The 14,192-nt window shown below is 39.2% G+C and overlaps 1 protein-coding gene across 5 annotated transcripts in view; it reads right to left on the bottom strand.

Moving 5' to 3' along the window:
- Window positions 1-14,192, bottom strand: part of PATJ (PATJ, crumbs cell polarity complex component) — a 332,827-nt gene that overhangs the window by 94,858 nt on the left and 223,777 nt on the right. For all 5 annotated transcript variants that reach the window (XM_027852793.1, XM_027852795.1, XM_027852794.1 and 2 more), the window contains exon 29: window positions 6,161-6,252. In XM_027852793.1, coding sequence (XP_027708594.1) covers window positions 6,161-6,252 — 92 coding nt within the window. The remainder of the gene's footprint in view (window positions 1-6,160; window positions 6,253-14,192) is intronic.

Raw genomic sequence — 14,192 nt, 5'->3', positions numbered from 1 at the left:
TGCCAACTCCAGGCATTTTCACTGGCTGATCCCCACGTCTAGAATGTTCTCCCTCTTCATCTCTAAAATTCCACTTTCCATGACAAGCCTTTTCCAATCCCCTTTAGTGCTAATTAATGCCTTCCTACTATTGATCATCTCCAATTTATCCTGCGTAGATCTTGTTTGCACAAAGTGATCTGCATGTTGTCTTCCCCATTGGATGATAAACTCCTTGAGGGTCTATCTTTTCCTTCCTAGGGATTCATAAATGTGTATGGACTTCCTGACCTACTCACAATCTCACAGCTAATAAATAGGTGAGGCAGGATTTTAACTCAAGTTATTAAGACTCCAAGCTCTGGATACAATTGACTGTAACCAGGTCTACTAACTCCAAATCCAGTACTTCCAGTACTCTACATTGCATGAAATACATGTTGGCCATTAGTTCACATTTTCCCAAAGACTTGCGATCCAGTTTCACAGGCATCTTGATTTTTGACCCGCCTTCACTTCATAATAATTACAGCTCACATAGAAGGCTTCAAATAGTACAAAACCTTCTACATCCATGTTTCTCTCTCTTTTCAGCGGCTAGTGCATCTCCCTTAGTGATGTGCATGTTGCTCCCTTCTATAGAAAATAAATGCGTCGAGGACAAGGACTCTGACTGGTACACGGCACCATCTTAAGAAATGTTTGGGGAATGGTCACGCATTGAGTTGGGCAAAGTCACACATTTCACCTAGAACCATGTACCTTCTGGGATTATACATATTCTACACATACTAACATATTTCTGCCTTGATTTCTTAGTTTCAAATTATGTTATTTCATGTTACTCATCCCAGTGAACTAAGAATATGATTTTAGGGGCATATGTTCTTAACTCCTTTTTTTTTCTTTTTTTTTGGGTGAGGCAATTAGGGTTAAGTGACTTGCCCAGAGTCACACAGCTAGTGAGTGTTATGTGTCTGAGGCTGGATTTGAACTCAGGTCCTCCTGACTCCAGGACTGGTGCTCTATCTGTTCTCAACTCTTAAATCTGAAAAGATCCTCCAGTTTGTCCATGCTGTGCCCTTTTCAGGTTATACAAGACAGAAGCCACTCAAGAAAGTTGACTGCCTGATCTGTTCTCAGAAATATCCAGGAATTTTTCCCACAGTGTTCCTTACTTGCCTATATACCTCGGTAAGAGGAGATTCTGTTACAGGTCCAGATACTATTAGACAGGCCCCAATCTCCCTTTCAACTCTGGGATTTCAGGGTCCTTTGCTCTTTCTAGGGCTTGGCTTGGCCATCCTACAAGAACAAGTGGACCCTGGAGTTAAGAAGAAGCTCTTTCTAAGGTGCTTGAAGGAGATGGTCTTACGAATTGCACTTTGCAGAGACCATTAGCTTCTTTAGTGAATTATTTCTTTGTAAATATAAAAAGACCCACTTCCAACAAAGCCACAGAAATGTCACGAGCCAGAGTTCAAAACTTACAGAATTTTTCAGAAGTTGTGAAAACACTCTGAGATAGAAAAAAAAAGAACAAGTCATTGGAACTCATGGAATCAAACACTATTTTGATTTGGAAGACTCCTTAGGGATCACTGAGTCTAACTTTTTCATATTCTATGGGAGGAAACAGATCCAGTGGGACAGAGGTGATAATTATTCTTATATGACAGTGATGAAAGAACTTTTTGAGAAGCAGCTATTTTGGGTAGGATATAAAGTGCTGCACTGATGGAGATATTCAGCTGTAAGGATTACTGAAAATAATAATGAATAAATAACAAGCATCTATGAATCCTTCCTACATGGGCAACCTTATTCTAGGGACTGGTTATACAAACTCAAAAGAAAGATAGCCATTGCCTTCACAGAGCTTTTACTGTAATGGGGGAGACAAGACATGGAAATGGCCAGAAAACAGAGCTACAGTCTCCAAAAAAGATGGCGATGGGAGAAAGAGGGCAGAAAATTGACAAGTGAGTTTTTTTTCCTCCCAGAGGCAACGGTATTACTAATTTTATTTCTGTTATTAGAGAAAGAAGTAGAAAAGGGACAAGGTGCAAGGTGATGGGGAAGAGAGAAGAGACTCAAGGAGGACAGAACCCAATGGCTTAGGTTCTCCAAAAGCATAGTCTGTGATAGTTGAGTCTGGAGTTTAAAGACATAGCTGCAACAGAATAGCATGATAATGATCCACATTTATTATGTCAGATGCTGTGCTAAGTCCTGGAGAGACAAAGAAAGGCAAAGGCAAAAACCAACAAAAACCAGCCACCACCAAGTACCCGCCGTCAAGGATTAGAAGGAAAACAGGAAACTGGGAAAAGATTCTTACAACAAATTTCTCTGACAAAGGCCTCATTTCTCAAATATATAGAGAAATGAGTTAAATTTATAAGAACACAAATTATTCCCCAATTGATAAATGGTCAAAGGATATGAACAGGCAGTTTTCAGAAGGAGAAATCAGAGCTATCTATATTTATATGAGAAAATGCTCCACAACACTATTGATTAGAGAAATGCAAGTTTAAAAAGCTTCTGAGGTACCAGCTCACAGTTATCAGACTGGCTAATATGACAGAAAAGGAAAATGACAAATGTTGAAGGGGAAGTGGAAAGATAGGGACAGCAATGCACTGATGGAGGAGTTGTGAACTGATCCAACCATTGTGGAAAACAATTTGGAACTATACCCAAAGGACTATAAAACCATGCATTCATACCACTTGACCCAGCAATACCACTGCTAGGTCAGTACCACAAAGAGATCAAATTAAAAGGAAAAGGACCTTTATTCATTCATTCATTCATTCATTCATTCATTTATTTATCTATTTATAGCAGCTCTTTTTGTGGTGGCAAAGAACTGGAAATTGAGGGGATGCCCATCAGTTGGGGAATGGCTGAACAAGTTGTGGTATATGAATGTAATGGAATACTATTGTGATATAAGCAATGATGAGCAGAATGCTTTGAGAAAAACCTGGTAAGACTTGTATGGGCTGATGCAAAGTGAAGTGAGCAGAACCAGGAGAACTCTGTACACAGTAATAGCAACAGCTGTATGATGATCAACTGTGAATGACTCAACTATTCTCAGCAACACAACGTTTCAAGACAATTCCAAAGTACTTATAACGAAAAATGCTACCTCCAGAAAAAAGAACTGATAGAATCTGAATGCAGATCAAAGCATACTGGATTTTTAAAAAATTTTCTTTTGCTTTTCTTTTGGTGTGCATATTTTCTCACAACATGACTAATATGGAAATATGCTTCCCATGACTGCACATGTATAACCTTTATCAAACTGCTTGCCTTCTTAATGATGGGGGACATAATTTGGAACTCAAAAACTTTAAAAACTCATGTAAAATTTTTTGTTTACGTGTAATTGAGGGAAATAAATAAATGAAGGTTGCACATACCCCCTCCGCACCTCCCCCTGATAATGCATGTACTAAAGACATCAGAAACGCAGCATTTCTAAAATTGAACTCATTTCCCTCCCCCTCCCCCAACACCCTAAACTTCCGTAATTCCGTTTAAATCACCACCGACCTCCCAACATCTCTCTAGTGTTTGTAATCTTGGCCTCTCTCCACAGAGAAAACCAGCTGCCAAGTCTTGCCATTTCTATCTCCAGGACATCACTCGCATCCATCCCCTTGTCCCAACTCCCACAGCCTCCAGCTTAGCTCAGATTTCACCATCAGCTCATCATCACTCACTCACATTAGGTCAACAGCCTTCTAACTAATTTCTCTGCCTTAAGTTCATTCTATGTCATGTTGCCAAAGTGATTTTCCTTTGAAGCACAGGGTTATGTGACCTCCATAATCAACTAGCTCTAGTGGCTTCCTATTGCCCCGACCAGAAAATAAAGATGCCTCTGTTTAGCTTTTAAACCCCACATAACCTGGTCCCAGTGTATCCACATAGCTTCATTGTTCATTATTATTTCTTCCTCACACTGCAATCTAGCCAACCTGGGTCTCACTCCATAACCCCAATACTCCAAGACTTTGCACTGGCCACCCTCCACTTATGGTAGAGACTCTTCTTTGGCACTGCCTCACATAGCCCCTCCATGCCTTTTAGAAGTAGCTCAAGCATCATCTTCTAGGAGAAGCCTTTTCTGATCCCCCTACTGCTGGTGTCATCCTTCATAACCTCCCTTGTATGAAAGTATTTTGTATATATTGACTTTAGATATATTGCACATGTATTTCGTGTGTGTGTGTGTGTGTGTGTGTGTGTGTGTGTGTATTGTTATAGGTACTTGTTATCTCCCCCATTAGAATGTAAGCACATTGAGATCAGGGATTAATTCTTTGGATTTATTATTCCCCTAGCACTTAATACAGTGAATGGCACATAGTAGGTGCTTAATAAACATCTGCTGATTGGGCCTCAGTTTCCATAATTGTAAAATGAGGAGGGTGGAACAGATTACATCCAGCTCCACCAGTTGCCCAAAAAGTAGAGGCAGCACTTGGGCCATTCCTTTGCATAAAGTGTACACACAAAGACAGAAAGGCTGGTCCTTACCAAGATCCCTAGTCCAGCCCAGTCAGATGGATAGGACCATCAAGAACGTGTATGCCATCGCAATATTCTTTTAGAATTCAGTGTTGTCCTCGACAGTAACACAAGACATCCAACTGAGACACTGCTAGTAATAGCAGCCTGTATAGCTTTAAGATTTAGAAAGTGCTGTATAAATGTTCTGTCATAACAATTCTGGAACAGAGGTGCTATTATTAACCCCATTTTACAGATCAGGAAACTGAGGCTGAAAAGATCCAAAGTAGGATTTGAACTCAGGTCTTCCTGACGACTCCAGAACTCTTACCCACTGAGGCACTGAGCTGCCAAATTAGCAGTGATTACTTTAAATAAAAAATCCATTATTAATGATGATACTGGAGTGGTTTGCCATTTCCTTCTCTAGCTCCTTTTACAGTTGAGGAAACTGAGGCAAACAGGGTTAAGTGACTTGCCCAGGGTCACACAGCTACTATCTAAGACTGGATTTGAACTCAGGCCTTCCCACCTCCAGGCCCAGCACTCTATGTACTGCGCCACCTTGCTGTCCCCTTAAAAATGAGAGCTGTTACAAAATCGAATGGTCTGTTTCAGAACCCAGTGAATTCCCACTTATCAAGGAGGAAACACCTTCAAACAATGCAGGGAAGACTAAATGGAATTGCTATTCAAGCATGAGTTAATGCAAATGGCCCCGAAGGTACCTCCCAAGTCTACAATTACACAAGCAGATGATGCCACGGTGCCAACTTCCAAAGAACTCACATTCTATCTGGGAAGACAGGTCAGTCATATCACAAATTTATAGATGATAACAAAAAATCACCCTAACTTCTCGCTTTCTTTTATAATCAAGCTTGGAAAACATGCAAGATTTAGAGTCAAGAAGTCCACTTTGAATACCACCTCTGCCACTTGTAAGTCAGCTCACTGGGTTCTAGTTCCCTCACCTCTAAAATGAGTGATGTTAGACCTGAAGACACGTAAGGCCCCTCCTTTCTTGCCCTAAATCTATGACCTGGTCACTGGGGAGCTAGGAGGAATGAAGAATGGAGCACAGACAAAGGATGCCCTCAGAAACTCCACAATCCAATTTTGACCAATTAGGGCGACTGCTCCCTAAACAGATCGTTTGTTAGAACTGTTAACATAAAGCTAAATGGAATTTCGTTTTCTCTCCTTTGCCTTGCCCCCATTGTCTGGTTAAGGAAGAATCTGTCCATAGAAGAACAACATCCAGAAAGCAGCAAAGGCCCTGAGACCTTAGAGGGGAACAGAAGAGCCTTATGCCCATCAGCAATAATAATGACTCAGATTTCAATTGCACATCGAGGTTTATGAGGCATCTCATTCTCAAGGGCACAGAGGCAGGAGGGCAAGATGGTTGTTTCCATTTTGCCACATAAGAAAACAAGCCTAGAGAGATGATATGACTTGCTTCTAGGTCTCCTTACCATGAAATCCTGTACTTTTCACTCCATCTACACTACCAACTACTAAAATCACAGCAAATAGACGTCTCAAATACCTGTAAATCTGAGACCAGCCAGGTAGATGCATAAAGGATGAAGGCCTCCCAAAGGAATCTGAGGAAATTCAGGGAAAACAAATGTCCTTGGCTTACCTTATGAAAACCAACTTGACCTTGGTTGGGGCTGTCTTAATAATGGCAGATGCATTTTGGTGGCTTCTTCCATATAATATCTGATTGTTTATCTGTTTGGGAGAAAAAATAAGGACATATAAAAATACAAATTTTGTTATGTGTTTGGGGAATAAACAAGAACATATAGTAATTCAAATTCAGTAGGATTTATTCAATGCTTAGATATATCCAAACAACCAGAAATATACTATCTTAACTTGACAGGGATGGTATAGAAAAAGTTCTATTCATATTAACATCATAAGGTGACTTTTTATACTATTTACTTAACTTTTGTGATGCTACATTCCACTGATCTTCTCTAAATTTTATTTAAATTGCAAGTTTTTAGATCAAGATAGTGGCCCCCATACCCAACTCTAAAAAGGTTTCTGTAGTAATACAACATCAAACTGTAACAGAACTATACACTAGGAAATTAACTTCTCTATGATTTTAATAGAAGGATGATGGCATTGGAAACAAGAACACCTAGGTTTAAATCCTTCCTCTGACACATACTATTCCTGTGACTGGGATTCAATAACCATTGAATGATCAAGGCAATCTCCAAAGACAGTAAACTAAAAAGAAATTACAGATGTATGTTAATGGAAGGAGCTTCCACACTGGGAATTCCATACGATGATTAAATCACAGATCTAGACTTGCCTTTGTTCCTAAAAAAATGGTATATAAAACAGCTCTCCACTCTTGGTCAGGAATTCTCATTGACAATGATTCCATGTTCACATGGAAAACCCCAGGGATTCAGTAAAGATATTAATTAAGTCAATTAGAAATTTCAGGAAAATCACTAACTACAAATTAATCTTCAAAAGTTCAATAGTATTTCTACATAATAATAATGAAACATAATAAGAAATAATAGGAAAACCCAATTCCAAATAACTACAAAATGCATAAAATATCTAGAAAACAATCTCCCAAAGCAGATAAAAGACTTTTTTATATTAAATTATAAAACACTCCTTAAAGAAATAAAGAATAACTTAAATGGCCCAAAGAATATTCAGTACTCATGGCTGGGCCCAGCCAATATAATAAAAATGATAATACTACTGAAATTACTTCATACTTCTAATGTGATATCAATCAAATTACAAAGAAGATACTTTACAGAGCTTGACAAAATAATAGAATTCATTTTGAAAAACAAAAGAAAGAGATTAAGATGGTAAATGATGGAAAGAAATTGGGTTGAAGGAGGAATAGTACTTCTAGATCTCAAACTATATTATAAAGTAACAGTCATCAAAACCATCTAGCATTGGTAAAAGAATAGAAAGATGAATGTGACAGACTAGACAAGGGAAATTCAGAAACAATAACCTAGTGTTTGATAAAGTGGAAAACTTAAAATTACCTAGAGAAAATCTCCTTATTTCATAAAAACTTTTGGGAAAACTGAAAAGCAGTCTGGCAGAAATTAGGCTTAGTCCAATATCTTGAACCATATTCCATAAAAGATTCTAAATGGAAGTGTTTTTAAAATTAAATATCATGCTATAAAAATTTTTTTGAAGAGAAACAGATGGTATATCTCTCACAGCTATGGGTGAGAGATGTATTCTTAAGCAAGAGATAGAGGCAATTACAAAAGAGAAAATATCAAAAACTTTGATTATGTGAAACTGAAAAGCTTCTGTACAGACAACATTAATGTAACTAGGATAAGAAAGGGAATGGTCAAATGGGGAAAAATATTTGCATCAGATCTTTTTTTTAAATAGATAAATGGTCAAGTAATATGAATAAATAGATCTCAAAAGAAGAACTGCAAAGTATTCACAAACACATGAAAAAAAATGCTGTAAATCACAGATGTTGTTTGTCCACCCTTTTTGAAGAGAACCAATGACATCATGGGTTGATATCTTGATTCATGAATGAATTAGATTTAAGTGAGGCAAAGTAATCGGCCTCACTCTTTCTTCCAGAATCATTCAAGTCCAGTGGCAGATGAAAAGTCAGGATGACTGGTGATGGCCCAGGATGCAGTGTCTTCGATGTCTGACCAAGCCCTAAGTGTTACACAGCACCTGCGTCAGCCACTTTTATGGTCGTTGGAACAAATTGTTCTCATCCACCCATTGTGCTAAGGGAAGCCTTCATTTATGTGCTTGGGGTTGACACCCCTTTAACTCACCGACTGATTTGAGTACTGTCAATTACCCACAACCTGGTTTAGCCTATCTGCTAAGACGATTCACTGGGGAATGGCCACTGTACATGGTACAGCTTCTTGGACTCACAGGTGAGAGTTGAGTGCCTGGTAGACATCAAAGGTAGATGAGCAGCCCTGACAAGGGCTTGGCTAGCCCTGACACCAGAGGTCCTAGTCCTCCTTGAAAACCCCATACATTGATAATAAGAGAAATGCAAATCAAGATAACCCTGAGGTTCCTCCTCACACCCTTCAAATTGGCAAAAATGATAAAATAAGGCAACAGTTAAGGTTGGAGGGGTTGTGGAAAAATAGGCACACTACTACATTGTTGGTAGAGCTGTGAAATGGTAAAACCACTTGGAAGCATGGAAATAGAGACTAAAATGTCCATACCCATTGAACCAGGGACTTCATTACCGGGCTTATACACAAAGGAAGCCATTGATAAGAAAAAAGTCCCCATACATTTCAAAACATTTACAGTAGCAATTTTTATTATAACTAAGAACTGGAAACAAAGTAGATGGCTATCAATTGGGAAATGGCTAAACAAATTGTGGTACATGAATGTAATGGAATATTACTGTGCTACAAGAAGTGATATGTGTGTTTTGAATACAAAGAAGCATGGAAAGAGCTAAAGGAACTGATGCAGAACAAAGTAAACAGAGCCAAGAAAATAATATACACAGTAACTACAACAATGTAGATGGAAAGAACAGTGACACATGAAAAATTCAAAAGTAAGCAAAATGAAATTATAAAGATCAAGTGGGACTTGAAGATGGGGAAGACCCCCATGACACTACCTCTTCGAGGAGGTCCTTGGCACATGGCAAATGTTGCTGGACTTTTCCAATGTATTGATCAGTCATGTTCCTTCTTTTAAAAAAAAATACAGATATATTCCTGTAAATTAGGGTTAAGCGACTTGCTCAGGGTCACCCAGGTAGTAAATGTCTGAGGCCAGATTTGAACTCAAGAAGAAGAATCTTTCTGACTCCAGGCCTGGCATTCTATCCACTGTACCACCTACCTGCCCTGTCTAAGGTGGGGAGACAACAAATAAAAACAAAAGAAAACAATCTGTGTACAAATAATCTACATACAGTGCAAATGGGAGATAATCAACAAGGGGAAAGCAATAACATTAAGGAGGGTGCTGAAAAGGCTTTTTCCAGAAGGTGGGAATTTATAAACATTTATTAAGTATCTCTTTTGTGCCAGGCACAGTGCTCAGTGCTGGGGATACAAAAAGATGCAAAGGACAGTCCCTGCCCTCAAGGAGCTTGCAATTTAACAGGGGAAGCACAAGAAAACAAATATAGGATAGATAGATAATTAAGAGAGGGAAAGCACTGGAATTAAGAGGGGTTGGGGAAGGGTTAGACTGGAATGGATCCCAGAAACATAAATGCCAAATAGAGGAATTTATGTGTAATTCTGGGAGATAATAGGAAACCATTGGGGTTTCATTGTTTGTTTTGTTTTTGACCAACTATGTTGGAAAATATCAATTTAGTAGCTTCTTGCGGGATGGATTAGCTACACAATTTGCAAGAGTGTAGGGATAGATTTGAGTCCATGTCTTGCCAAACCCAACTCTAGCTCTCTGCCAACTAAATCATGGGTTTGAATCTCATTTCTGGCACTAATGTGTGATCTTGCTTTTTCCATGTAAAAGAGGAGCAATTCCACTATCACTATGTATGAGAGCAGGGATTCCTACATTGGACTCTGTGAACTTTTTAAAAAAAATTTTGATAGCTTTATTTCAATATGATTGATTTCCTTCATTATTCTTTGTATTTTATTTAATGCATTTCATAAGATGATTTTGAGAAGAGGTCCATGGCTTCACCAGAATGCCAAAGGGGTCCAGAATACAAAAAGGTGAAAAAATTCGGTATTAGATTAACCCCAGGGGTCAGGTGGGTTCTTCCCAAGTTAAGTTCTATCTTTCAAAAGCATGTTAATTTCAAAATTGTCTTTTGTTGGGCACAGGGTCTTAGACCAGGTGAGGCGCTGAGCTTTTGGCTGCTTCTCTCTTTGCCTGAGTTTCAGTATGATTGGATGAACATAAGAAGTAGGTGCTCTCCAGAAAAACCCCTAAAACATTTCATCCCAGACAATGAAAGCTCAGCTCACTTGGCAGATCATTAGTTTTAATTTACATAACAGTCAATTTAAAGTTATGCGCTTGAAACTGCTGCTTTTTAACACTCAGAGGAGCCCTCAATAGAAAGGAAAGCAGCTCCCTTACACTGGATGGTTTTTTCAATGCCAACTACTCTGGTGTTTACTGGGAAAGCAGCTGCCGTCAGCAAATATGCCAGGGCCAATGGAGTAATCACAGAGCTCAGAGTGGGGTGAAGAGGGAGTAGGGCATGAAATGGAGGCGATCGTGTGACAAAAATGGGAAAACCTCAATCAAGCAAAACAAACTAAACCAGGGAATGAAGACCCAGGCCCCATGATGAAAAACCATCTTGTCTGGCTGCCCCAATCATTCCACTGGAGTGTCAGGAGAGACAGCCCAGAACTGTGAATCATCTCCTCCAGTTTTAGTTAACACAAAATAATTCTACTGGAATAGGGGTGAGATGAGCAGAAGCCTCCATTTTCAAATGTTATGTGGAAACAGCCCAATCTGATTAGGAAACACATTTCCCACGAGGCCCCAGGCCCTAAAAGGCAGGACTGATGGGTGGAGAGAGAATTAGAATTCAAAGCAAAGAGAAAAGTGAAGAAGGAAATGAAATTGGAAACCCATAGGGAGGTCGCTAGTCATGGAGCTGACCAGAAACACAGCAAAAGATTGATTGGAGGAGTAGGCTACCAGCCCAACTGCAGGGTGAGTTAAGCTAACAGAACTGAGGACATTGTCAGGGTCTATAAGTAGCACATATACCAGAGAACACTGAAGCAAGAAGGGTTCGTGGTTACCAAGATGTGTGTGCATGCGTGTATGGATGCATGCGTGTGTGTATGTGTGTGTGTGTGCGTGTGTGTATGTATGTATGTGTGTGCATGTGTGTGTATGTATGTATGTATGGTGCTTTCTTACTCTCAGTCTCTCCCCGATCCAATCAACACTCCCCACAGAGGCCAAAGTAATCCTCCTAAAATGAATGTTGAATCCATTTCAAAAACCTGCAGTCACTCCCTGTCACCTCTGGGACAACATATACATTTGTCAGCCCAGTTAAGGTAAAGGCCTCTACACTCTGAATCCAACCACTTTTAATGGACTTCCTTCTGACTTATGGCCCTTACCGCACAGTCCGTCCCAAGCAAACTGTAATATTCACTGAGCTAGGATTTCGCACTGCAAATTCTACCTGTATCTTTACCTCTGAGCAGGGCAGGTCCATGGCTGCAATGAAGTCCCATCTCTCCTGCAAAAAATCCTTTCTTTTTTCAGGCCTCAGCTTATATTGATGTCAGTGAGTGAGCCAATTAACATTTATTAAGTGCCTACTACTTGCCAGGAAATGTCCTAATCACTGGGGCTAAAAAAGAAGGTAGGAGACAACCTCTGCTCTCCAGGAGCCCCTAACATAATGGGGGAGACACCATACAAAGCACAATATGGCAAAAACAAGACATACTCAGGATAAAGTCTGAGGAGATTTAGTTAGATGAGGGGGCATCTATCACGCTAAAGGAATGTGCCCACTGATAAGATTAAGAATCCAAGTAAGCACCAAAGGAAGTAGGAATGATTTATCAATCATCCATAGCAGGAAAGAAAAAAGGATGTTCTTTAATTACATGGACAGGCTTTTAATTTAATTTTAAAATCTTTAGTGAGATTTGCTTCATTGAAAGCAAAGATTTTAAAAAATATACATGTATTTGTGAAACAGTCCAAATTTAAACTATTCTCAATTCTCCATTCCTGGACCCAGCATAAATGAAGATTTATGGTAAACAGCAGTCCAATTACAGCTATGCAGCGAACTTATCGGATAGCAAGTCAAGTTAATTAAATTGAGCTGGGGCTGGAAGTTTTAATTATACAAAAATTAAAATGTAGTCAAAGCAACCAATCCCTTGCGGATTAGGAATACCACAAAGGAGAAATGTGATATGTTCATTTTCCTGCCCCTCTTCTAGAAAAGGGGGAACTTATTTTATAATTCAGTGGGAATGTTGGGAACACAAACAGCTTCATTCAGAAACTTATTCTCCAACAACCTCAGAAAATTTATGTTGCTTTAAAAATCCAGCCGGCTACGGAGTGGCAAGACAAATTCTCACATTAGCCATATCCAAGGGGGAGAGGGAGAGAAGAAAAGAGGAGGGGGGCGGAAGGGACAGGAGGGGAGAAAATATACTTCAATCCACACTGAGTCCTTCAGCTGGTGGTGAATAGCAAGTTTCATCGTGAGTTAAGGAAAACTCTCAAATTAAAATCCTGCTTCAGACAGTTCCTATAATATATGACTTTGGGCAGGTCAATAATCTTTCTCAGACTGTTTCTTCACCTGAAAAATGGAAACTGCTTCAAAGGGCTGTGGGGAGGATGAAATGAGATAATAAGTGGTATGGAAACCTTAAAGTACTATTAAAAATACAAGAGATTATTATGGTAGTTGTCATTTGACAGATTTGGAAATGGAGGTCAAGAGAATGTACAAAAGGCCATACAGGTAATATGGGACAGAACCAGGATGCACAGATATCCAGGCCTCTTCGTCCAAATCTACCCCTCTTTCCTCTAGAGCAAGGCCTTATCCAGAAGAAATTGTAAAACTAATCCCTGACACGTCAATAGCATTGTGTTAATTTATATCTAGAATAAGTTCTGCAAAGTAAGCGGTGCAACCAAAAACAGCTCTGTTGAAAAAAAAATGCTATTCGGATTGGTGGTAATGACCCAACAAAAAACACACGTCCTTTGGCTTCATAGAGTTGGAGGGCAGAGAGTAGACCATGGGTTTAGGAAGTGGGTCACGTCGTAACATGGGGGAGCTGTAACAGTTGGATTTGCTTAATGCTGTTTTCTTTCTTACAAGTCAGGGTTCAGTGAAGAGATGGTATAATGGGAAATTACTGTGATGAGAAAAGGTATTAAAAAAACAACTGCTAAAAACAGATGGAGTCTCACATAAACATGGTATTTGGCCTTTTTCTACCACCACCTACAAGATGGCATTGGGGTGCGTGCAAAAATGGAATCTCTTTACAACTGAAGTTCAGATGTACTATCTTGTTATTAATATACTTTGTTGACTTCTTATCCATTGTTAAGTACCTATACATACAAAGCACTAAAAATAACTGGGAAATTTATTATGTTTTCTACCACCAAAAAATCCCTGAAAATGTTTCAACCCCTTTTATTTTTTGCAATTTTTATACTAGTCCTATGGGGTGGAAAAGGGTCTGGTAGTATTGAACACATTTTATAGTTAAGAAAAGTGAGGATTAGACAGTTAATCTCACATGTGCAAAATCTGCATAATTAATTGGTAGAAACTGAAACATTGAGTTCTGATTCTACATTCTTTCACTAAAATTCCACTCATTATATAAAATACAAAAGTGTCATCATGATGATTCTCCACCCTGACAACACGGGAGAAATTGAGACAGTGACAAGAAGAAAACCATTCCATCTGGTAACACCACAGGAAGAAAGAAACAATAAGATCCCAGGGTCCTCTAAGAGCTCCTTCTCCAACATCTAGGAGTCACACAGAAGTGGACTGGGGAGTAGAGCATGGAGTAGATATGCTGCTGTGAGGAGATGGGTGGATTTTTCTCAGTGGTACCTACCTACATTTGCTGCTGTGGGTGATTGGGTTGTGGTTA

This window comes from Vombatus ursinus, unplaced genomic scaffold (assembly GCF_900497805.2).
Source record: "Vombatus ursinus unplaced genomic scaffold, bare-nosed wombat genome assembly UNPS02009824.1, whole genome shotgun sequence".
NCBI lineage: Eukaryota > Metazoa > Chordata > Mammalia > Diprotodontia > Vombatidae > Vombatus > Vombatus ursinus.
The sequence above is the reverse complement of the archived record's forward strand: the minus strand, read 5'-3'. Positions and strand labels throughout refer to the sequence as shown.